Source organism: Hemiscyllium ocellatum, chromosome 37 (genome assembly GCF_020745735.1).
Source record: "Hemiscyllium ocellatum isolate sHemOce1 chromosome 37, sHemOce1.pat.X.cur, whole genome shotgun sequence".
Classification (NCBI taxonomy): Eukaryota; Metazoa; Chordata; class Chondrichthyes; order Orectolobiformes; family Hemiscylliidae; genus Hemiscyllium; species Hemiscyllium ocellatum.
This window is the reverse complement of record NC_083437.1, coordinates 43,585,783-43,612,426: the sequence shown is the minus strand read 5'-3', so window position 1 is coordinate 43,612,426 and position 26,644 is coordinate 43,585,783. Positions and strand designations below refer to the sequence as shown.

At 40.2% G+C, this 26,644-nt stretch overlaps 1 protein-coding gene across 2 annotated transcripts in view; it reads left to right on the top strand.

The window, feature by feature from the left end:
- Positions 1-26,644, top strand: part of cfap74 (cilia and flagella associated protein 74) — a 201,498-nt gene that overhangs the window by 63,202 nt on the left and 111,652 nt on the right. For both annotated transcript variants that reach the window (XM_060852040.1, XM_060852039.1), the window contains exons 8-14: positions 1,369-1,479; positions 3,864-3,966; positions 5,506-5,660; positions 12,655-12,874; positions 17,257-17,418; positions 18,033-18,203; positions 23,270-23,388. In XM_060852040.1, coding sequence (XP_060708023.1) covers positions 1,369-1,479; positions 3,864-3,966; positions 5,506-5,660; positions 12,655-12,874; positions 17,257-17,418; positions 18,033-18,203; positions 23,270-23,388 — 1,041 coding nt within the window. The remainder of the gene's footprint in view (positions 1-1,368; positions 1,480-3,863; positions 3,967-5,505; positions 5,661-12,654; positions 12,875-17,256; positions 17,419-18,032; positions 18,204-23,269; positions 23,389-26,644) is intronic.

The window sequence follows — 26,644 nt, the reverse complement described above, 5'->3', positions numbered from 1 at the left end:
CCTTGCTGAAACAAGAAAGTCCTGAAGTAAGCAATATCGGATGTGAAATATTAACTGTTTCACTCTCCACAGATGCTGTCAGATGTGCTGAGTTTCTCCAGCGTTTTCTGTGTTTGAGTCATGAAGAATGTTCAGTTCAGGTCGAAAGTGAGGACTGCAGATGCTGGAGATCAGAATTGAGAGTGTGGTGCTGGAAAAGCACGGCAGATCAGGCAGCATTCAAGGAGCAGGAGATTCTCCTCGCATGTTCCTGACCTGCTGTGCTTTTCCAACACTACACTCTTGACTCCGATAACTATTTCACAACCCACTATCTTAAGTGCCATGATTTTGAACAACTGTTATTTTGTGAGATCTTCCAGCTAAACTCGGTGAGAATGCTTTCAGTGAATGGCTCTTGAATGGCTGAATCAAACAGTAGTATCTGATCCTGTATCGAAAGAAGGAAGAATAACAATTATTCTTTAAATTAGATGTTTGTTCAAAATGAAACTGTGAGATATCCAAGTATGTTCAATTATCTGTTCCCATTACTTAATCCATTTAATAATATTGGGAGTAATTTTACTTCTAGAGCAAAACGAAAATCGTGGGAATAGCAAATGGGCTATTGCTTGATTCTCTTATTTTCTTGTGTAATATTGGTTATTTGTGTTTCATAGTTATTGTGTGCAAGCATCTGTATATAAAGGACAGTGTGTGAGGTTAAAAATCACACAACACCAGGTTATAGTCCAATAGGTTTAATTGGAAGTACTAGCGTTTGGAGGGACAACCACCTGATGAAGGAGCACTGCTTCCAATTAAACCTGTTGAACTATAACCTGGTGTTGTATGATTTTTAATTTTGTACATCCCAGTCCAACATCAACATCTCCAAATCGTTTTGTGAGACATAACACTTGCTGCCAATTTGTCACCATGTTTCTTTTAGGCCATTGGTAAAAATAAAAATTATCCCAGCATCTTTAAATGATTTAAAATAATTATTGAGTTCCTTCAGAAAATAAGTCTACAATGTAGGAATGAAATGTGAATTATTATGTGAATAAAATGGGAATTGATTTACAACTGTTAGCGTTTATGATGCAACATACAGCCCCTGTGCTGATTTAGAAGCAAAATGGAAAAAAAGGAAGAAATTGGCAAAGCACAATACATTGGGGAGAGAAAAGTAGCAAATGAATTTCAGAAAATGTGCAAATTAAAACACTTCTGAATAACATATTGGTTTCAAACCTTTGTTTATTTCAATTTTATTTTGCATTGTTCTAAAGTGATTTCTTGGAATACAAATAACCTTGGTGGAGTGGACAGATGACTGAGTAGCTGAAATGTTGACATTTATTCTCCTCTATTCACATACAGGAAGTCAACAAAAGATGTTGAAAAACAAAAGCTGGAGCATAAAAAAGCATTTGAAGATGCTAAAAAATACAATCAAAAATCCATACAGTATCTGAAAGAATCTATGGCCAGGTAAAGCATACATGTAATACTATAAAGTGAAATGACTGTTTTGCGAGGATGAAATAATCAAAGAAGGTTTTTATATTTGTTGCATTCAAGACCATTTACCTTTTTAATCACGTATGAGGATAGCAATCAGTAAAATTTTGAGATTTAAAGATAGGACTGCTCCAATTTCTCCTTGCTAATTATTTTTATACATTTTTTATTCCTAGTGTCAGTTAGTGCATTAGTGAAATAAGGAATTTTTTATTTTTATTGTTTTGCTAAATTCATATGTTTTGGTAATACTCTCTATTTGAACCTAAAATGAAAATGGATGAACAGGTACTATCAGTATTTCACTGCATTAGTCTTACCTTACTAATGAATGCAAGAAGGGAACATTTCAGAATATACAGAATAAATAAATTCCAATGTCTAATAAAAATGCCAAGAGCCAGACCCAGCAACCATAGTTAACTAGAAATGGATGAAGGGGAATCAATGGATTTCCATTGTTTATATTTTACATAAATGATTTAGTTGAAGGGATGGAAGGAATGTTGACAAATCTCCTTATTTATCTCAGTGCCAAAGGTTGTTCGATTATGCTACCGTGAATCATTTTTGGGTATCTTACTGTCTTAAAGGCATCATATAAATACAAGTTATTATCAAACATGAATTTGCTCTATATAATTCCCTTTTGACTCAACAAGTCACAGTTCATTTGTTTATTCCAGTTTTGCAGAAATCTCTGTGGGAAAGTACTTCAAGAATTAATATCGTTGTTACCATGTTAGAAGATCAGGCATTTCAAATAAATTGTCTCATCTATTTATATCTTTTGAGATCTGAATCATGAGTTAAATCTTATGCTCCTTCACTGGCATGTTTTCATTGGGAGACATAAAATAAATTGGCTGTTAGCTCACCACCTTTCTTTGCACCCAAGTTCACTCCCATAACACACCAGGTAGGCAGGTGCTGAAATCAACTAGGTGAAAGTGAGGACTGCAGATGCTGGAGATCAGAGTCTAAATTAGAGTGGTGCTGGAAAAGCACAGTAGGTCAGGCAGCATCCAAGGAGCAGGAAAGTCAACATTTCGGTCAATAGCCTGATGAAGGGCTTTTGCCCGAAATGTTGATTTTCCTGCTCCAAGGTGCTGAAGTCAGCAGACCTTCTGCCATGATAAATAATTAAAGGTCAATTAGGCTTATAAGTAAGCCAGTGGACTGGGACAGTATTCTGGTATGTACAAGCAAGTACAAGTGAGCCAGCTGTTTCTAAAGACCAACATTAAAAAAAGGGAATGCTTCACTTTGGGATTTCTGTGTATATCAGGACCACCGCTCCTGTAAGATGTTATCCTCATTTCTTAACCAACTGAGTGACAGAACCCAGCCTCCCAACCCTCTTCTACTCCTCCCTGGATTCTGGGAATCACTTCCCATTCAAAGCACCTGGACTTGTCTTTTTGGGGCAACCATGGTCATCTTCAAGCCACTTTCTGCAATCCCAGATGCATCTAGTCCTGAGTACCAGTCCTGCCAGGGAGTGATGGACCTGCCAGTCCTCCAACCGTCGGTGAGATCTCACAAGGCCAGGGCTTACTCCCATGACAGGGGTGGATGTCCCACTGTTCACTGACTTTCCTTCTAAGATATTTGCGAGTAGTTCACCTCATTGTGAAATCCATTTCACATTAGTTTATGGAAAGCTGAATGACTGTGTGTTGCTGTTTAAGCAGATTAATTTCTCCTTTAAGAATTCAGGAAATCTACTACTACTACATGGACAATTAGAATATGAGTATTGACTATGTCGAAAATTTGGTATTCGCAGTGCATAAAACCTTTGTAGGGAAAAACTTACAAATTTAGGGAGGACTTGCAATGTTGGTGATGACTGGCTTGCAGCAGAAAGGGTTCAGGTAAAACCTAATGAGCAGAACTGAAAAATGATAACCACAGTGAATTATTCATTGTTAACTGTCATAGAGTACTATTAAAATTGGAGAAAGATGATTGGAGTTGTTGGCTCAGGTTGATTATATTGACTAATGGAATGTGGGACATTGTAGTCTGTCTGTTATAGGGAAGTTCAAAAACAATCAGAGGAAAATATGAAAATAAATTCATTGCGAAGGTATTGTTTGCTCATATAAAATGCATGGCAGATTACTGGAAGGGATGCTGTGTTGAATCCACTAAAATGTGGAAATTGATAATTCTGGGATCCATTGATCATTGAATTGATCATTTATTTCTCATTAGCATGGCTGCTGCCAGTAGTGCAGGGAGGAAATGAAACTTTATGGCATAATGAGTTCTGTATCAACCTAAGTTACAAGAATAAACTGAAGTGAATTTCTGAGCATAATGTAATGTGATGTTTTGTCCCAAAATAGAGCTCGTCAAGAACAAGCTGATAAAGAAGTAAAGATAAGAGAGGAGCTGGAGAAGAGGATGCAAGTCATATTGTCATTGAAGAAAAACATTACAACAAGTCGAGTAAATATTGCTGTGATAGCGGACTGGATAGACTAAATCAAATGACAGTTTTATTGATTGACAGAAGTTAAGTTGTTCATCCATCAAAAAAATCAAGATGATGAGGTCTGGTTCTAGTGTAATAACAACTTTCAGAACTAGAACACATTTCAGGTGTGGGCTTTTACTCAGTTTCACAAGCAATTAGATACGACTTCTGCTAGGCAATTTAGAGGGAAAACAAATTCCCAGCTGGGGGAAGTATGTATGCAAATTAAACATTAAAAATCAAAGAACTGCGGATGCTGAAAATCAGAAATTACTGGAAAAACCCAACACTCAGACTTGGGGAAATGTCCCTGGACATGAATTATTGGCTGTGCCTGCACTTCCCAGATGCTGCCAGACTTGCTGAGTTTTTCCAGCAATTCCTGATTTTGTAACCGTTTGCACATAGCCTTTTAGTAATGGGTTTACAAAATATTAGTAACATCTGGAACATCTCAGATTGAACAGAAGCATTTAGAGAAAAGGAGAAATAATATTGACTGAATATAGTAAAATAAATATAATTTGATTCATCTAATTTTGATTAAATTATAACAAGATAAATACTGTTTTAGTCTTATTCACAATTCATCAAACAGAGCTCGAAATATACAGAAGTCTGACAATTATTAATTTATTTACTCAATTCACAGACATACCCATGTTTTACTAATGGTGTCCACAATGATGCTATCACTGTGTGCTTGCCCTGCGGCCTATGGAATGCAGTAAGCAACAAGTACCTAGCACACCATAGATAGATTTATTCATGTTTAATATTTACAAACTCAGAAAATCGTTGATTCCCATACTCCACAGGGAATCGTTAAATCAGTCAGCAAAAAAAACTATAATAAATAAAGAAGAATAAATAAGTGCACTAAATAAAATGCAGTGCTGCCCAGAATAGAGTCAAAATTGCAGACGTAAACCACACATTTAAGAAACTACATTCCCTGGCAGTCTTCAGCAGGTTAAGTTTTAAATATCACCCCAAAATGAAGTTGTTACTCACCTGAGCTAATAGTATAGACTGGCTGAAAAATTCCCAGCTTTGTTCATTGGAAATACACCAAACTTCACATCTATTTGTCCAAAATTTTAATAGTGGTGTTTGGTCAGTTATTGTGAAAGGGAAGATAGCACATCTGAGACTGTTTCAATTTCCATTAATGCATAATTCCAACAAGGATCTCTGGATATCGAGATTAAAACAGGGGCTTTGGCTAATTCTCCTAACTCACCCACTGTAACCCAAAATCACTGAGATTGAGTGTAGAATTTCTACTGTCAGCTTGAATTAGCTGAGATCAGCTAACTTGCATTTAGTTTCTTATGACTTAGTTGCAAAGCAAATACAAATACAGAACAGTGAGGGATTTTAGTTTAGCATATTTAGTGTTAGGTGATACTGCAGGACTGTAAGTGTTGTGTGTCATATACTGTGTTCATTATCTCTTACATTTAAAAAGTTGTCACATAAAATTATGTTTATTGTATACTTGCTAATAGGAAAACCTACAAGCAATGCAGGCGAGGAAAGCTGCTAAGTCTACAACAGAAAAACAGAAGAAGGACAGACAAGCATCAATGGTCTCAGAAAGTGAAAATTTCCAACAGCAAATGCTTCAGAAAAAATACCTGCAAGAGTTTGAGAAAAAGAAGCAGTGAGTATTTTTGACTGTTCGATAAATTAATTGTTTTTACGTTTATGTAAGGTTTGCAACTCAAAATTTTACAGTCAAAGTACTGTGTAATTGAGGACACAGTACAGAGATACATCCCAAAGAAAAGAAAGATTACACAGGGGAGGGGGGATTAGACAACCATGGCTGATGAAGGAACTCAGGAAATGTATCACAGAAAAAGAGAAAGCCTATAAAGTGGCCAAGAGCACTGGGAAATCAGAAGATTGGGAAGACTACAAAAACAAACAGAGGAGAACAAAGAGAGAAATAAGGAAGGAGAGGATCAAGTATGAAAGAAAGCTAGCCAGTAATATTAGAAATGATAGTAAAAGTTTCTTTCAATACATGAGAAACAAACGAGAGACAAAATTAGAGATTGGGCCACTCCAAGTTGATGCAGGAAGGCTCGTGATGGGAGATAAGGAAATAGCTGAAGAACTTCATAAATACTTTGTGTCAGTCTTCGCAGTGGAAAACATGAGTAATATCCCAACAATTAAGGAGCATCAAGGGGCAGAGTTGAGTATGGTAGCCATTACAAAGGAGAAAGTACTCGACAAGCTAAAATGTCTAAAAACTGATGAATTTCTTGGCCCCGATGGGCTACATCCTAGAGTTCTGAGGGAGGTGGCTGAAGAAATAACAGAGGCGTTGTAATCTTTCAAAAATCACTGGAGTCAGGGAAGTCCCAAATGATTGGAAAATTGCTGTTGTAACCCCCTTGTTCAAGAAAGGATCGAGACAAAAGATGGAAAATTATAGGCCTAACCTCGGTTGTAGGTAAAATTCTGAAACCATCGTTAAGGATGAGATTTCTAAATTCTTGGAAGTGCCGAGTCAGATTAGAACAAGTCAGCATGGATTTAGTAAGGGGAGGCCATGCCTGACAAACCTGTTAGAATTCTTTGAAGGTGTAACATGTAGGTTAAACCAGGGAAACACAGTGGATTTTATCTACCTAGACTTCCAAAAGGGTGCTGAGTAAGGTGAGGGCCCATGGCGTTCGAGATGAGCTACTGGCATGGATTGAGGATTCTGGATTAGTGATGCTGGAAGAGCACAGCAGTTCAGGCAGCATCCAAAGTGCAGCGATATCGACGTTTCGGGCAAAAGCCCTTGATCAGGAACAAAGGCAGTGAACCTGAAGCATGGAGAGATAAGCTAGAGGAGAGTGGGGGTGGGGAGAGGATTGAGGATTGTCTGTATGACAGAAGGCAGAGAGTTGGGATAAAAGTTTCTTTTTCGGAATGGCAGCTGGTGACAAGTGGTGTCCCGCAGGGTTCAATGTTGGGGCTCCAGCTATTCACTTTATATATAAATGATCTGGACTGGGGCATTTTCTGGTGAAGTTTGTCGATGATATGAAGTTAGGTGAACAGGCAGGTAGTTCTGAGGATGTGGGGAGGTTGCAGAAAGATTCAGACAGTTTAGGAGAATGGTCCAAGAAATGGCTGATGAAATTCAATGTGAGCAAGTGCGAGGTCTTGCACTTTGGAAAAAATAACATAGGCATGGACTATTTTATAGACGGTGAGAAAATTCATAAAGCCAAAGTACAAAGGGATCTGGGTGTACTAGTACAGGGTTGTCAAAAGATTGACTTGCAGGTTGAGTCCGTGGTTAAGAAAGCAAATGTAATGTTGTCATTTCTTTCAAGAGGGTTGGAATGTAAAAGCAGTGATGTGCTACTGAGACTTTATAAAGCTCTGGTTAGGCCCCATTTAGAATACTGTATCTAGTTTTGAGCCCCTCACCTCAAGAAGGACATACTGGCACTGGAGCATGTCCAGTGGAGATTCACACGGGTGATCCCTGGAATGGTAGGCCTAACATATGATGAATGGCTGAGTATCCTGGGATTATATTCATTAGAGTTCAGAAGGTTGTGGGGAGATCTAACACAAACTTACAAGATGATGCATGGCTTAGAAAGGGTGGACACTGGGAAATTGTTTCTAATAAGCAGGGATACTAGGACTCGTGGGCACAGCGTTAGAATTCGAGGGGATCTATTTAAAACGGAAATAGATTTCTTCAGCCAGAGAGTGGTGGGCCTGTGGAATTCACTGCCACGGAGTATCTTCAAGGCAGAGATTGATAAATTCTTAATCCCACAAGGAATTAAGGGATATAGGGGGAGTGTGGGTAAGTGGCATTGAAATGCCCATCAGTCATGATTGAATGGCGGAGTGGACTTGATGGGCCAAATGGCCTTACTTCCATTCCTATTTCTTATGGTCTTAAAATACAAACAGATAAATGATGCAGATAACATATATATGTTCAAAACTTTTTAAAATTAATTTGTGCATATACTATAAATCAAAATTTCTGTTAACCTCATTGTCAGCTAAAATATGTTGGAGGCAGAGAGGATCTTGAATAGGACTAAACAAACAGTGCATTTTTGCAGTAAGATCTATTCACAGTGAACAGTCTGTACATTACAACAACCCATAGAGTCTATTGAAGAAGAGACTCCACAAACTACAGCAAATAGAGCTCATGACCACAACTGTGGGAACTCTCCCAGTAAAAGCAGGATGATTCCTCAGGTAAAAAATGAGGTCTGCAGATGCTGGAGATCACAGCTGAAAATGTGTTGCTGGTCAAAGCACAGCAGGCCAGGCAGCATCTCAGGAATAGAGAATTCGACGTTTCGAGCATAAGCCCTTCATCAGGAATGAGAGAGAGTAGCCAAGCAGGCTCAGGTAGTTGAAGGACAGTCACATGCATATATGACCACAAAATCAATCCTAGTTACTTAGAGCAGTGCTGTCTGCAGGTACGATCGTTCGGGGAATTATCTAATAATGCCGACTCTTGCCAGCAATAATAGTATTACTGTTTGCAGCTGGTACAAGTTGATGTAACCTGTACATTCCTTCTTCCAAACATTATTCAACAAATTGTGAAACTAAGAAGCTGTGACCTGTAGGCAGTCAGTCACTGCAGCTTTTGGAGAACAAGAAATTATATTTTAATGGACTTTGCTTATTTTGCTCTCTACCATCTCTGTGCAGAGATAATAATGGGAGACTGAGTGGTGGAAGAGACTAAAGAATCTAGAATACATTTAAATGCCTAATATACCTGCAGGGAGCAGAATTTTACTGATAAATTTTACTGGTAAATCGATAAGATTTGAATCCTACTCATATCAGCTAAAAGTTGTTGCTGTTTTATAAATTAATTATGTTACTCATCTGATGATTTAAATTTGAACTACCTCAAAGTTGATTTTATATTGAAGTCAATTCAAATGCATGGCAGTATGAACTATAGGCTGACTTGTAGTCCATCCCATTTGCTCAGTTTCAACAACTTGTTTTGACTACTTTTGAAATACCTGCACATATGGACACACTGGGTCTGACATATGAACTCACTTTTTGGCATGCGTATTAGCTCTGTGAGTTTGTACTAAAAATGTAACCATGAAGATGATCATGAAGATCATGACAGCTAGGAGTATTAATAGCATACACAAATCTAAATAATGAGCCCAGATTGTAGCACTGCGTCTTGGAAAAATGATATTTGTGTCATGCTGTTTCATGTGGGGTGCACAGGAATTTACTGTCGTTTAAAATTCATGAGTACAAGATGTTTAATAATACACTTCAGAACTTTCTTTGTTTCCAATTCCAATAGATTTCATGTTTTCACCAATGAAGCTTGATTTGAGTCCCACCAACTCTGATGGGCTAGAGGTTTACTCCTTCTTCTCTGTAAAGGGAATACTTTAAGTAGTCTGAGCTGATTTTGGTGAACGTGCACAGCAATAATCACCACACCCTCGTGGTGAAACAAAGTAGATATTGTAAAGTTTTGACATAATTCTGTCTTCATCAAAATCATTTTAAAGTGAAAGAAAAAAATAGAATTCTGAACTTTACAGAATAGGAGAAATTGGAGCTGGATCTAAGTCCAAGGCCTCAGTTTTTTTATTGCCAAGTTGAGTAGTGAGTAACATTCCCAGCTCTGCAAACCTGACCCTGAAGGTGTGATTTTAATTCAGGGAGGGGGCGGAATGAGTTTGGAGGCAGCCACGGAGTGGGGAGGTGGGCTGTGGGAAAGAGATAGTTTGGTGATCCAGCACATTGTTGTGAATGTTAATAAAACAAGAAACTAATCACCAGCCCTTGGCTCTCTCTCTCTCTCATCCACACACACTACCCATGCCCATCCATATCAAACCATACTACCCCATGCCCTATTTTTCCATTCACCCCATGGCCCATCCTAGCTTTATACCAACTTATTCCTCTCCAGGCAGCCCTAACCACCACTTACTGCCCTTGCACCCTCCATGCCAACTCAGCAGTATCCACCATGGACAGTCTCCAGGACCCATGCTGAATTCTACATGTCAAATGCAGACTTTATTGAAAATCGGGTGGGAATCAGAAAGCTTTCCAATCAGACCTGGAGTCAGGCAGGGCTGCCCACTTGTTCCTGCCTTGTTTATGTGTTGTATAGAGCCTTTTGCCGAGTCTATTCAGGAAGGATGCGCGTTTGAGAGGGGTAAGTGATCGGGCAGTAGAGACATGCAGGTCAAAGCCTCCCTGTACATGGACGAAGTCACTGTTTTCGGCTCTGATCCGCTGTCAGTGCACAGACTCATGAGAATCTGCAACCAGTGTGAACTGGCTTCAGGTGCCAAGGTAAATCGAGGCAAATGCAAGGCCATGATCTTTGGGAACTGGCTTGACCTTTTATTAGATTAGATTTCTTACAGTGTGGAAACAGGCCCTTCGGCCCAACAAGTCCACACCGACCCTCCGAGGAGGAACCCACCCAGACCCATTCCACTACATTTACCCCTTCACCTAACACTACGGGCAATTTAGCATGGCCAATTCACTTAACCTGCACATTTTTGGACTGTGGGAGGAAACCGGAGCACCCGGAGGAAACCCACGCAGACACAGGGAGAACGTGCAAACTCCACACAGACAGTTGCCTGAGGCGGGAATTGAACCCAGGTCTCTGGTGCTGTGAGGCAGCAGTGCTAACCACTGTGCCAGCATGCTGCCCATCATCCTTTAGCCCTTTCACCATCAGGATAGATTACCTGAAGGTGCTAGGAATATGGTTCAGAGGGGCTGGGGCATGTGCAAAAACTTGAGAGAAGCATATCACCAAAGTGAGGCAAAAACTGGGCTGATGGGAGCACCACTCCCTCTCTGGTGCAGTAAAAACATGGTCATTGGGTGTGAGGCACACTCAGTAATGTTTTATGTGGCACAGGTTTGTTTTATTCCCAAACCTGCACCAGCTAAATCACCCAAGTCAACCTTTATTTCATTTGGAGTTTGAAGATGGATTGGGTCCAAAGGGACACCATGTATAAAGCACTGGACAGCAATGGGAGGAAGAACCCCACTACCCAGTCCCATCTTCATTGTGAAGAACATCTTCATGTGTGGCTGTGTCAAGCCATGTGTAGATACTCAATATACTAACACCCAGTGTCACTACTTACTGACGTTCTACTTGTCCCCAGTGTTACGAAGGATGGGTGTGGCCTCACTGTCACAGAGCACTCCAAGCAGTTGCACTGTCCTTCATGGAGACATTTGAAAAGAAAAACGCCTTTGACCACAAGTCCATCAGGAAGTGGTCAGCACGTAGTGTCCTTGAGACTCTGTGGGAAAAGGAAAGAGCTCCCTGAGTAAATTGTCCAAGTCATTTGGCAGAATGCCTCATCGCCAGAGCTTTCCAACAAGCACCAAGACATTACTTGGCTGGTGGTGAGAAGGGCACTACCTGTGAGATCCTTCATGTACACCCAGTTGGTCTGTGTCACTGCATTTTGCCCTTGAAGCGACTGCGACGGGGGATGACACTGTCAATATTTCTTTCTGGAATGTGTCTTTGTAAAGGAAGTCTGGAGAGAGATGCAGTAATTTTCGTTGAGGTTCATCCCAAACAGCTCCATGACACAGTACTCTATGCTCTACAGTCTGCTCCCCAGGATACCTACCGAAACAAACATCAACTGTGCCTGGAAGTCCTTCAACTCGGTACAAGATGCTCTTTGGTCTGCCCGGAACTTGCTGATATTCCTGTTGAAAGAATTGACCCTGATCGAGTGTTGCAGGCTGGCACATTCCAAGGCCCAGGACGATGTGCTGAGGGACACACTAAGCTTGAGGAAGCTACTGCCAAGGTGCAGTGGGGAAAGACCACTGTCTAAGGTGTCCGTTCAGTTCTTGGACCCTCCTGACGCCTCAGATACACGTAAATAGTTCTTAGTACCCAGATTAAAGAAATGACTTTAAATTAGCTGTAACTATCAAAAAAGTCAAACCCCAATGTTTGTTTTCTTTTCTGGATGCAAAACCTGTACAGATCGAAACTGCATCAGTAATTGTGTAAATACATAAAAGATTTCTATTTTTATGAATAAAGTATACTTTTGCAAAAATAATGGAGAGGAAATAAGATAAAAATTGGTCTCGTGATTAACAAGATGTGTCCCCTCCACACTTCAGCTCTGATAAAGAGTCATCTCAACTTGAAACATTAGCTTGCTCTCTCTCCGTGGATGCTGTCTAATCTGCTGTGATCTCCAGAATTTGATCTTTTCAGCTCAAACTGTAAATATTTTATGTTTAATGTTTAATTCAGTGAACAAAAATAATCTATCAGTAGATAAATCATAGTTTCTGAAAAAAATATTTTTTAAAGAAATGTAATTCATTGAATTAATCTATATTTGGATGATATGTATCTGCGGTTTATCTGTGGTAGCTATATGGAACGTGCTACCATATTGAACAGCTGAGATGAGTATATGTTAAAAATAAAGTTAATAATGAAGGATAAAGGAATGGGAGAATGTGTTAACAGTGAGAGATGATACAAGGAACATAACCTTCAGGGAAAGCCTGCTGGTCTGAATGCCTTTTCATGCCAATAATTCAGTATAAAAACTAGAGTTTTGTCATATATTTACCATTGAAAGGGAATTTGCAGAAGAGCAGAAAACTTTGAAGGCAGAAATTATGGCTAAGATCCTCAGGGAAGAATCCACTATGGAAAAGAAGAAGAAGATCTATCCTGTACTATTTCCAGACGCACAGAAGAGTGAACATAAAACATCAGAGGTGTGGAAATTCAAGGAAAAACTGCTGCAATACATAGAAAATAGCTCTGAGGATGACAGAGTCATAAATACACCTGAAGTAAGTGCATGAACTCATCTGTCAAAATAGTGAACTTTATTATAGCTATTTGGTAATATTGAATTTGAATATTGCTGACAAAGACAAATTTTGTCTAAGCTGTTTTTCTTGCACTCATCAGGACAATTTGTAAGAATACCACAGTAAAATAAAAGCAATACAGTATTGATATTGTAAAAGGCAGTACTGATTGGTTGGCAAGTGAATTCTAATTGCTACATTGTCATAAAGAGGAATACTCTGCTTTTGTATCATGTGAACCTTGTTTTCTCTTTATTTTGGTATTTCCTATGAATTGTCTTGCTGAATACAAGATAAAAAGTTTCAACAACATGTGTTTTCAACAGTACTTAATTTTACTATCCATATGTTTGTTGCAGTTCTATTTTGCAACACACAATTGTAAAGGTACATATGCCATCTGACTGTGATGAAAGAATTCTGACAGTCTGCAGAATATATTAAGCAAAAATTTTCAATGTTGAGTGCTGCAATAAAAAAAAGACTCAGATTGATGACTTAGGAATTAAGATCAGTCAATGTGAAATGTTCACCAAGTTTTCTACAGTATACACAGATATAATGGTGTTACATAATTTACCCCTTGCAGCTATTGAGTAATGTGTTTATATTAAGGATGTATGAATTGAGAAACTGGTTCTTGTTGAATGATTGACTTTGCAGAGCATCATTGGATCAACCTTTCTAATTAAGAGGTGCAGAAAAACTTTTCATAGTAAATTAAGGTAACTGGTTGAAGCTGTAAATGGAACTGAAAGGTGCTGTGTTTGTTTTCTATTGTAATTCTGAGGCTGTTGATGCGATAAACTAGCTTTTCATGTCATGCTGTTAAGGTAGTGCCGTGATCTATTCAAATGGAAATGTTTGAACTCAGCACTATAACTCCTGCGGTGTTACTTCTGGAACCCACAATCGAACTTTGAGGGGATGTACTATATACCCAAAACCTGGGAGGAGATGCAGTAACCAAGTTTCCTAATAGAGCTGGAATGCAGAAGGGCAAAACCCTTAGCAAAGGGCAGCAGGTAACAGTGAGGTCCTGCTGCTGACAATGGGGTTAGCAAAACAGGTGTTTGTAAAAACCTTCAGTAACTCAGCTTTGAAAGTAAGGGCATATCTATATTTTTTCTGTTTGATGGTGCATGTAGATGCGGTGGCATCTCAAAGAGACTTGATTTTTACTCTACCCAGTATTCAGGGAATAGGGACAGGAGTAGACCATTCAGCCCCTCAAGCCAGCTCCACCATTCAATTAGATCATTTTCCTGTTCCTGCCTTAGCCCCATAACCCTTGATCCCACTATCTTTAAGAGCTCTATCCATCTCTTTCTTGAATGTATCTAGAGACTTGGCCTCTACTGCCTTCTGGGGCAGACCATTCCATATGTCCACCACTCTCTGGGTGAAGAAGTTTTTCCTCAATTCTGTTCTCAATGGCCTACCCCTTATTTTTAAACTGTGTCCTCTGGTTCTGGACTCACCCATCAGCAGAAACATGCTTCCTGCCTCCAGAATGTCCAATCCTTTAATAATCTTATACATCTCAATCAGATCCCCTCTCATCCTTCTAAACTCAAGTGTATACAAGACCAATTGCTCCAATCTTTCAGCGTAAGGTAGTCCCACCATTCCGGGGATTGACCTCATGAACCTACGCTGCACTCCCTCAATAGCCAGAATATCCTTCCTCAAATTTGGAGATCAAAACTGCACACAGTACTCCACATGCGGTCTCACCAGGGCCGTGTACAGCTGCAGAAGGACCTCTTTGCTCCTATACTCAATTCTTCTTGTTATGAAGGCCAGCATGCCATTAGCATTTTTCACTACCTGCTGTGCCTGCATGCTTGCTTTCATTGATTGATGTACAAAAGTACCAAGATCTCGTTGTCCGTCCCCTTTACCTAACTTGACTCCATTTAGATAGTAATCTGCCTTCCTGTTCTTGCTATTAAACTGAATAACCACACATTTATTCACATTAAACTGCATCTGCCATGCATCCGTCCACTCACCTAGCCTGTCCAAGTCACCCTGTATTCTCATAACATCCTTGTCACATTTCACTCTGCCACCTAGCTTTGTGTCGTCAGCAAATTTGCTAATATTACTTGTAATGCCTTCATCTATATCATTAATGTGTATTGTAAATAGCTGCAGTCCCTGCACCGAAATTTTTGGTACCCCACTGGTCATCGCCTGCCATTCTGAAAGGGACCAGTTTTAGGGACCACTACTCTTTGCTTCCTGTCAGTCAGCCAATTTTCAATCAAAGTCAGTATTTTGCCCCCAATACCATGTGCCTTAATTTTGCTCACTAATCTCCTACGTGGGACTTTATCAAGCACTTTCTAAAGCCCAGATACACTACCTCCACTGGCTCTCCCTTGTCCATCTTCATAGTTACATCTTCAAAAAATTCCAAAAGACGATTTCCCCTTAGTAACTCCATGCTGACTCTGGCCTATCCTGTTACTGCTATCCAAATGAGTTGTAATTTCATCTTTTATAATTGACTCCAGCATCTTCCCCCACCACTGACATCAGGCTAACCGGTCTATAATTCCCTGTTTTCACTCGCCCTCCTTTCTTGAAAAGTGAGACAACATTAGCCACCCTCCAATCTGCAGGAACTGATCCCCAATTGATAGAACATTAGAAAATGATTACCAACGTGTCCACAATTTCTAGAGCCACCTCCTTAAATACCCTCGGATACAGACCATCAGGTCCCGGGGATGTATCAGCCTTCAGACCTAACAGCCTATCCAACACCATTTCTTGCCTAATGTAAATTCCCTTCAGTTCATCCATTACCCTGGGTCCTTCAGCCACTATTACGTCTGGAAGATTGCTTATGTCTTCCGCAGTGAAGACAGATCCAAAGTACGTATTCAACTCTTCTGCCATTTCCTTGTTCCCCATAATAAATTCACCCGTTTCTGACTTCATGTGTCCAATTTTAGTCTTAATCATTTTTTTCTTCTTTTCGTATACCGAAAAAAGTATTTACTATCCTCCTTTTTTTTTAGCCAGTTTGCCTTCAAACCTCATTTTTTTTCCCACATAATATCTTTTTAGTTATCCTCTGTTGTTCTTTAAAAGTTTCCCAGTTGTCCGGCTACCCGCCCATCTTTGCTATGTTATACTTCTTCTCTTTTATCTTTATACAGTCCTTAACTTTCCTCATCAGCCACGGCCACCCCAGCCTCCCCTTAGGATCTTTCTTCCTCTTTGGAGTGAACAGATCCTACACCTTCTGCATTATATCCAGAAATACCTGACATTGTTGTTCTACTGCCATCCCTGCTAGAGTACTGAACTATTGAACTTTAGCCAGCTCCTCCCTCATATCTCCATAGTTCCCTTTCTTCAACTGCAATACTGACACCTCCGATTCTCCCTTCTCCCTCTCAAATTGCAGATTAAAATTTATCATATTATGGTCACTACCTCCTAATGGATCATTTACTTTGAGGTTCCTGATCAAATCCGGTTTGTGGCACCTGCTTAAATAGCACACACTAACCTTCCCGACAGCGTCTGTGCTCCGACCTCACTCCGCCCAGCTCCCGCCGCGCTCTGCTGCAAGAAAACTTGATTGTTAGCAACCAGAAAACAGCACTTATATTTTCATTGCTGGTATTTCATTGGTCTGTCTTTACATGAATAACATAAGAATATATTTTTACTTTGTAACCCAAGCAAAAAGCCTGCACCACAGACTTGATTAAGAATTGGACAAAAGCTGTTAGTTTATGAGGTCAGGCCTGCCACAGTTATCTGCAGTAGTTCACTGATAATAGTTGGTCTTTTAAGCCACTTAAAAAAGTTGTCTCCAACTCTGCTCCATATTTATTGATGTGTTCCTGGCTCCTGCAAGCCAACAATCAATTTCAATTATTCTCTAGTTTGGATTTTCATGTAATATACACACTTTTATTCTTTTCAAACCATGTTTAATATATTTCATATTGTTTTTAAAATTAATAAATGCCTTATTCCACTGCAGGTGTGCAATTAAAGTGATTGGAAACAACAAAATTCAACTGCTTAGGTACTGTAATATAAATAAAGAACTTGTGCATTAGTGCAGTCAGGAATTTTGTTTGGTATGAGAAAGTAGGCTAACTCTGCTATTTGTCCTTTGAACAGATTAATAGTGCAGCATATGATTAGCTAAAGCCATGAATGGATTTTAGATAAGCTCCTTAAAGCTCAGGTTTGGATCTAATTCATGGAAAATTGGTTCCAAAATTCTGAATCCTTACACTGAAATTGATCTTTCTGATTGGCTTAATTCCTCGATCAGACATGTTTATAAATGCAGAGACATTATGGGTTTCTTTCTTTCCCTGCAGCAAGAATGGCGATCCCCATCACAAATATCAGATGAAGAAACGGTCACAGAACAAATCCCAAATCATTTCACACAGGATGTCAATGACCAGCTTGTGGATGAAGAAAGTCTTAATTTGCCTGAATTTCCAGGGCTTTGGGATAATGATCATACACCCAGCAAGGTATAAAAGACATTTATTCCAGCAATGATTGGTCGTGATCATGCATCAGAACATGACACAAAGAGTGGCTCATAATAATACATATTTATTAACACTTCTATAAAGCTACCTACTTTGATATTTTTTATTCAGTGGAACTCATTGAGTACATTATTGTAAAGTTTGAATTATATATCACTCTAATATGTTACAATCACCATTACAGTAAAAATAAATTTGTGGTAATTGCAGAGAATAAGCAGAAGCAATAAAAATAAAGGATACAATTAAAAAGTGGAATAAATGAGCACGAACGATTGCAGGTGACAGGGTTGAAAAGGTATATGAAATTATCAAATATACATAACCTCTGATATTCATTGCTTTCCAGAGTCCTACCGTTCATAATGTCTTGTCAGCCATTTCCAACTGCATTATCTCACACTCTTCTCAATTGAAATAAGGCCTGTTTTAGTAAATTAATAAATTTTTTGACAGTACATTTAAACAAATGCCTTTTCTTTTGAAAACTGTGTCAATGTGTAAAAAGGCTAGGATGAAAGATATATATATATATAGGTTTATTTTTAAAACGCTTTGTTACCATATATTGAATATATTTCTGTATCACAAAGGATGAAACAGTCAGCAAACGTTTAGGAGTGGGTACTAGTAAAATGGAACAAGAGATTTTGGCACGACAATTGGAGAAGCAAAGAAGTGGGATCGTCCAGAAACAAGTAGCAGCTGGTCGGGAATTCAAAGGCTGCCCTTTCTACAGCAAGCCCGATGTTATTCACTTCAAGGTTGGTGTCATATAATCGATTCAGATTGTTTTAAGTTATTTAATGCCAATGTAGAAAGTAACATCGTGCTTCATTAACTTCCTACGCACAAAGAGCAAGTTATTAATTTAGAAAACTGTAGGTGTGTTTCCTTTGTTCAAAAGCTGCATGTTTGATAGCAAGGAGGCTGCTGCATAAACTAAGTGCCACTTCCTTTATTTACTTGAAGATCACAAAGTTGGGTCAATTCCATTATAGTATTCATCATCTTAAATCTTGGGCAAATATATATCATATTCTTCCTTTTCATTTGTACCTCAAATTTAAAATGTTTTATCATAAACCCTAAATTCTGAGGTCCTTGTATTCTGAGGTCCCACTGTCCGTTGATACAGTATCCACTCACTGTGAAGAATCATGCAACCCTTTACTGACTGCTGGTGCCCAACACTGAAGTTTGGGTAGTTGCCACATCATAAGTTAATGCCAAAAAAAAAATCAGTGAGCTGATTTTTCTTTACAGTTATGTGCAGGGCTGCACAATGTTGAGATAATTTAATGTTGAGCCTTGTTTTCAAGAAGTCTACTGTGATAAAGATGTATTTTAGTTTCTAAAAATTAATACCATTTCAGTGCATTTAATCCTATGATAGTTAACAATTATTAGGAAATGGTAAATATATTGTAATTAGTTTAACTGAGCATCCAGTCAATGAATGTCATTTTTCTTTCTCCAATCCCGTTCATCTTGGTTTTCTCGCCTGTTTGTGTTGGCTGCTTTCCCTTGAATCCCTGCTCATTTTGTTTATGTCTCCTCACTGCTGGTAATGTTGTTCCTGTCTGCGTCCTCCTGCTGATTTTCCCTTTCTAATTTCACTTCTCAAGTGTTCCTGTTTTTCTCTGGTAAGTTCACTCGTTCAATTTTTTCTTTTCATCTCATTTTCATAGATAATGTCGATGAAGGCTGGTCGCTTAACTTGGAATTTGAATGTAGAACTAATGAGCATAAGTATAAAATTAATGAACTGAGAAAATATTTAGAGTAAAATAATGTTTTCTGCTACAGTCTAATGGGTACATGGAATAGCTCCTAATTAAAATAGTTAATGTTGTATCAGTGAAGAGCTCACAAAATAACAGTTGTTCAAAATCATGGCACTTAAGGTGTTGGGTTGTGAAACAGTTATCACAATCGAGAGTGTGGTGCTGGAAAAGCACAGTAGGTCAGGAAGCATCCGAGGAGCAGGAGAATCGACGTTTCAGGCATAAGCCCTTCATCAGGAATCAGCTGTGCCTACAGAGGGCACAATCAAAAATATACAACATCACAAATTCAAAAAGCTGAATCAAGCTCTCCAATTTTATCCCTGAAATATAATTAATTCTATCCTTACACTGGGTTGTATTTATAATAATGTGACGATGTGGCCTTAGTAGTTTGCTTGGGAGTCTATTCCAAACATTTATAACCCTGAGTAAGTTTCATTACCTGTTCCGACATTATTCTTCACAGGATTTTCACAAATATCCTGTGGTCCTACTTAGTTGGTATTGTATAAAGTAATAATATAGTGTGTGTGGAATAATGTACATACACTACAATTATATGATTTGTGTATAATTTTATAAATATTAATAGTATTTTTGGATTTTGAGTTCTCAGTTTTAGATAGATGACAGTTGGTTATTTCGGTAAAGGGTTTCCGTTTAAAAAAACAAGGTCAGAAAGTTCTTTTGGAATAGTGAACTAAATCCAGAATTTGTCAGAAACCAGGTGACTGCAGACCCCGAGGAAGATAATGGAAAAATGTTTGTGCTGTTAGGTTTATGACAGGGAGAGTTACCTTTGTTTTCAGCTTGGACGAATCTAGGATTGAGCAAGTTTCTTTTTTAAATCTGTTTGGAAAACACCAGAACTGAGTTTAGAAGCATATTTAATTTCTGGCCTGTAGGAGTTGAAGGCAGTTCAGGGAATTGGTCCTCAGCAGAAAGGTTTAGAGTCATAGTCATAGAGATGTATAGCATGTAAACAGACCCTTCGGTCCGTGCCAACCAAATATCCCAACCCAATCTAGTCCCACCTGCCAGCACCCAACCCATATTCCTCCAAACCTTTCCTATTCATACACCCATCCAAATGCCTCTTAAATGTTGTAATTGTACCAGCCTCCACCACTTCCTCTGCCAGCTTATTCCATACACATACCACCCTCTGTGTGAAAAAGTTGCCTCTTAGGTCTCTTTTATATCTTTCCCCTCTCACCCTAAAACAATGCCCTCTAGTTCTGGACTCCCCAACCCCAGGGAAAAGACTTAGTCTATTTACCCTATCCATGCCCCTCATAATTTTGTAAACCTCTATAAGGTCATCCCTCAGCCTCCGATGCTCCAGGGAAAACAGCCCCAGCCTATTCAACCTTTCCCTATAGCTCAAATCCTCCAACCCTGCAAACATTCTTGTAAATCTTTCCTGAACCCTTTCAAGTTTCTCAACATCTTTTCCGATAGGAAGGAGACCAGAATTGCACGCAATGTTCCAAAAGTGGCCTGTACAGCTGCAACATGACCTCCCAACTCCAGTACTCAATACTCTGACCAATAAAGGAAAGCATAGCTGAAAATGTGTTGCTGGTTAAAGCACAGCAGGTTAGGCAGCATCCAAGGAACAGGAAATTCGACGTTTCGGGCCAGAGCCCTTCCATTCCTGATGAAGGGCTCTGGCCCGAAATGTCGAATTTGCTGTTCCTTGGATGTTGCCTAACCTGCTGTGCTTCAACCAGCAACACATTTTCAGCTCTGATCTCCAGCATCTGCAGACCTCACTTTTTACTCATAATAAAGGAAAGCATACCAAACTCCTTCTTCACTATTCTATCTACCTGTGACTCTACTTTTAAGGAGTTATGAACCTGCATCTAAGGCCTCTTTCTTCAGCAGCACTCCCGAGGACCTTACCATTAAGTGGATCAGTCCTGCTAAGATTTGCTTTCCCAAAATGCAGCACCTCACATTTATCTAAATTAAACTCCATCTATCACTTCTCAGCCCATTGGTCCATCTGATCAAAATCCCATTGTAATCTGTGGTAACCTTCTTCGCTGTCCAATACACCTCCAATTTTGGTGCCATCTGCAAACTTACTAACTATATTTCTTGTGCTCTCATCCAAATCATTTATATAAATGATGAAAAGTAGTGGACCCAGCACCGATCCTTGTGGCACTCCACTGGTCACAGGCCTCCAGTCTGAAAAACAACACTCCACCAACACTCTCTGTCTTCTATCTTTGAGCCAGTTTTGGATCCAAATGGTGAGTTCTCGCTGTATTCCATGAGATCTAACCTTGCTAACCAGTCTCCCATGGGGAATCTTGTCGAATGCCTTACTGAAGTCCATATAGATCACACCCACCACTCTGCCTTCATCAATCCTCTTTGTTACTTCTTCAAAAACTCAATCAAGTTTGTGAGAAATGATTTCTTTTGTTTAGGTAGGAAGCACAAAGCTATGTTGACTATCCTTAATTAGTCCTTGCCTTTCCAAATAAACTTATATCCTGTCTGTCAGGATTCCCTCCAACTTGCCCACCACTGATGTCAGGCTCACTGGTCTATCATTCGCTGGCTTGTCCTTACCACCTTTCTTAAACAGAGCCACCACGATAGCCAACCTCCAGTCTTTCGGCACCTCATGGCAGTATTGGAAAAGGATCATCAATTTGTCTCCACAGTAACACCAAAGAAACTGTAAGTCAGTTAAACGGAAGCTTAAAGGTATGATATGGGACGTACTTTCTCATTATTTGAATCTCTGGAAAGGTTTGCGAGAAGATTTGTAGCTCGGGTGCTCATTGTTGTGGTTCTGTTCGCCGAGCTGGGAATTTGTGTTGCAGACGTTTCGCCCCCTGTCTAGGTGACATCCTCAGTGCTTGGGAGCCTCCTGTGAAGCGCTTCTGTGATGTTTCCTCCGGCATTTATGGTGGTTTGTCTCTGCTGCTTCCGGTTGTCAGTTCCAGCTGTCCACTTCAGTGGCCGGTATATTGCGTCCAGGTCAATATAGGTCAAGCCAGACAGAGAACAGCCAGGGAATTCCTAGAGGCATGGCACTCATCCACAGATTCTATCAACAAACACATCGACCTGGACCCAATATACCGGCCACTGCAGCGGACAGCTGGAACTGACAACCGGAAGCGGCAGAGACAAACCACTATAAATGCCGGAGGAAACATCACAGAAGCGCTTCACAGGAGGCTCACAAGCACTGATGTCACCTAGACAGGGGACGAAACGTCTGCAACACAAATTCCCAGCTTGGCGAACAGAACCACAACAATCTCTGTAATAAATAGTGTCAGGAAACAGGTTGTGTATTTGAAGATCATTCTCTATGCCTTTTATATTTAGCCAGCACAGTTTGTTCTTTTCTGTAACAAATGCCTGTGCTCGTGTTAAAGAAAATCTGCAGGCTCAGCACTACCTACCTAAACAAAAGAAAATGAGATGAGTGAAGCCAGATTTCATTCTGGGGTCTACCTTTTTCAGTGTTCAGCTGGGTTCATAAACTTCATACATATATCACACTAATGTGTCTGAAATAGACAGATCATTCATGCTGCTTTTTCCACAATAAAATTTACAAAAATTTGTTCATCGACCAAACTTTCTAATCAAAGACAATTAATAAATTGGCCTCATTAAGGAACTTCCATTTGGCCTCATTAAGGAACTTCCATTTGGCCTCAGAGTAACCCTGTATAAAACAATTAGATCTGTTTCTCTTTCTACTGTTTCCTGTTTCACTCAATCCTGTCAAGCAATTCTAACAATACCTTTTCCATTTCTAATAAAATATTAGCATTCAGAAAGTGAAAACATCTCCTTATTTTACAGATGCAGACTGACCTGTTGTATTTCTAACATCTTATGTTTTCCTTCAGAATTCAGCAATTGTCGTATTTTTGATTATTTCCCTGATTTTTATTTTGTAACTTGAAAGTCACCATCTTATTCTGGTCTGTCATAGCTTGCAATACAAACAAATTGATGTAAAATAATAGTCATGTGGTAAACTGTTGTATTTTTAGAACTTTGACATCAGTCAAACATACAAGAAAAAGGCAACACTGATAAATGCTTCATACGGTATCACTTTCTGCAGGCTGATTGCCATCACTGATTGCTTAAAAGACTTCATTGAGGTTGAGTGAGTATTATATATAAAGCTATGAATGTTTTATTACCATTGAAAAGGCATTTGCAATTAAACAATTAAGTTGTGTATACTTCAATTCAGTGGTTAAGTAATTAAAATTTAATTCTTCTTTTGCTCAATAAGTACATAATGTAACCTTCACACTATGATGTGACCTTGACTCAACATATAAAAATCTAGGTCTATAGCTTTAGATTTGAAATGGCATCCATCGTGTTAGCATTAAATATCATGGGCCGAATCTTTAATTTTTGGTTAAGCTTCGTCAGATTCCATGGAGGGTTTCTATCGTGCAATCTCGCAAATTTCTTGCTTCACCTGACAAGCTCATCTCATGAACTCTTCGAGTAAAAAGTGAGGTCTGCAGATGCTGGAGATCAGAGCTGAAAATGTGTTGCTGGTTAAAGCGCAGTAGGTCAGGCAGCATACAAGGAGCAGGAAATTCGGTGTTTCGGGCAAAAGCCCTTCATCAGGAACCATGAACTACCTACGTTGCCGCTGTAGTACTCATGATTAGGAGGTGCCGGTGTTGGACAGGATGGACAAAGTTAAAAATCACACAACGTCAGGTTATAGTCCAACAGGTTTATTTGGAAAGTACAAGTTTTCGGAGTGCTGCTCCATCATCAAGTGGCTGGTGGGCAGGACCATAAGACACAGAATGTATAGCACAAGATCACTCTGTTATGTAATTGATACAATATATTGAACAAAGCTGGATTGCTGTTAAGTCTTTCATCTTTTGGAATGGGTTGCGGGTTTCAATTCATTAATATGTAAATCCCAGAACTTCTATGGTACTCCTCTTACCTGAGTCTGGCTCCATTCCACCACATGCAGTTCCTGGAAGAAGTTGCATTCACGGGATATCTGCTGAGCAATGAGTATCCCTGGTGACGAGGCCAAATGTAAAAGGCTGTGAAACACCAGGACAGCACTGGCATTCTAAGCTGCCCTGACTGGTGATGGACAGTCCTTCTGATGATGTCAGAGAAGGGGTAAATGGCACTGTGGTTCTCCAACAGCACCTGAAGATCCTGATAGAGAAGGTGGTCCAGAGTAGGATCTTCTCTTCCCAGATATCTAGCAGAGGAGGCCATGGTCCTGTGTCACCACCCAGCATGGTGCTGTTTCTACAGCTTGGCGGAATGGACAGCAGTTCCTAATGGATGTCATTGACTTACTTATTCTGCCAAGATACGTGCCACACTCATCTCTCTGCCACCTTATACTCTATCTCTGTTCCTGCACCCACCTCCCACAAAGGCTGATGCTTGGTGACTCTCACAATTGCATGCAACATTTGCAATCATTCATTTTGTTTCCCTCCAACCCTCCACATCATTAATGCTACAGCTGCATTGTCTACTCACTCATCCATGACAACTCTCCATCTTTCATCCACCTGCACAAGCACTAACAACTGTGCCAGCCATTTTGACCTCACTGCTTTATAGGAGAGAACAGCCCATAGCAACACAGAAAGAGCCAGGATAGGTGGATGCCCAACATCAGGCTCCTCATTCTTTCCAAAGAGAAAATTCTGTTCCTCACAGAGAACAGGGGTGCCAAAATATCCATGTCCCACAAACCAAGTAAATACTATTCTTCATCTCACAGCAACTCTGACATTAATCCCACGATCAGAGTCATTCATTGTACACAACTACTAACCATCAATCAAGACACCTTCTCTGTCACATCCTGTAGATGTCAGCAGGATGGTCCAAGCAGAGAAATGGATTTGTTCACCAGAAAGGATCTCCTCAACCTCCCAGCAAGAGAGTTCCAATGCCTCTGCGGAAGCATCAGCAAAGCTGCCTCCTTCACCCCACCAACGCAGATACTGCTACCTCGGTATCAACACCAGGTGTTGAACTATGTTTAAGAGCATGATCTAGTGAGCACTTTACTGTGACCACTCTATAGTTGCTAAGGAAGTAACACCCAGACCCGCAGGCACTCGGAAGACTTCTGGATACCAGGCACCCGCTTAGCTCAGGAGAGAACCCTATCGAGCTTACAATCAGGGAATTTGGCAGAATGCACGACCAAGCACAGGAGTAGCTGGCAAGGATGTTGCAGGAAATGCCCTCATCAGCCTCATAACTACACAATGGAGACCCAGCTACCTCAAATATGTTAGCAGTGCCATGGAGAGCAGGATCCTGCGCCAACAGGGACTGCTGGAGAGGGTACGCATGACTGCACTCCATTGCCCCAGCCATTCACCTCAGGATCAAAGATATGGGGACAGGGAAACTGGTGAGCACTCCAGGTGCCTCTTCATCACAAGGAGCGAGGCAATGCCAGGAGGCACCCAGTCAGAGGAGGAACCACACACAGGCCACTCAGAAATCTCCCCTCAAGACCCTCCAGAGGTGGCTGGGCTCTCCACCTCCACTTTGCCTTCCCCACTCCGGGTCTGAGCACAAATGCCCCTGGAGTCATTCAGGACCAAAGAGCTTCACTGCCACTTTTCCTGCCCTTAAAGTATTTGCCTTAAGTGAATAGTCATCAGTACCTGGGGCAAGGTGATGAACAGCACACTGGGAGCCAATGCATTAGGTTTGTGATGCATTATGAGGATGAAGGTCTGTGTTGGATGCCTCCATGGACTTCGGTGAGGGCTACTCCCCTAAGACTTTGAGACATGGTTGCTTGCTTGTTGTACATGCAGTGTATTTGCTGTGTAAACTGATGGCATGTGGTGCAGGTTTGAGATTAACGTGGTACAGTGCCAGGGAGTAGGGTTTTAGCTTCCTTGACTGAGGATTGCCAACTAGGGGGGATGGTTAGCTAAGTTGGCAACACAGAGTGACACTAGCTTTGTGGGTTTAATTCCCACGATGACTGAGGCTACCATGAAGCACTCACTTTCTCAACCTCACCCCACCTGAGGTGTAGTGACACTCCGGTTAAACACCAGCAGTCATCTCTTTCTAATGAGACAGCAGCCCTATGGTTCGGTAGGGCTGTGGCAACTTTACCTTTATTGGTTTGTGGCGTGATGACCAAGTTGTTGATAAAAATCATTACCCTATTAGTGTGATGATGCTGTGACTTAAATAGGTTATTTTGTCCTGATTTCTTTTAAAAGAGAGAGATTGGAGGACATGTACCAAGCAGTCTGTGAGAAGATAAACAACCTGTGAGTTTTTGGTCAAAACAATAGAGCAGCCTGAGTGGTTGTCATCAAGCTGTCACAGATCCAGTTATTGCTGGGGTCTCAGCAGGGTTAGCTGCT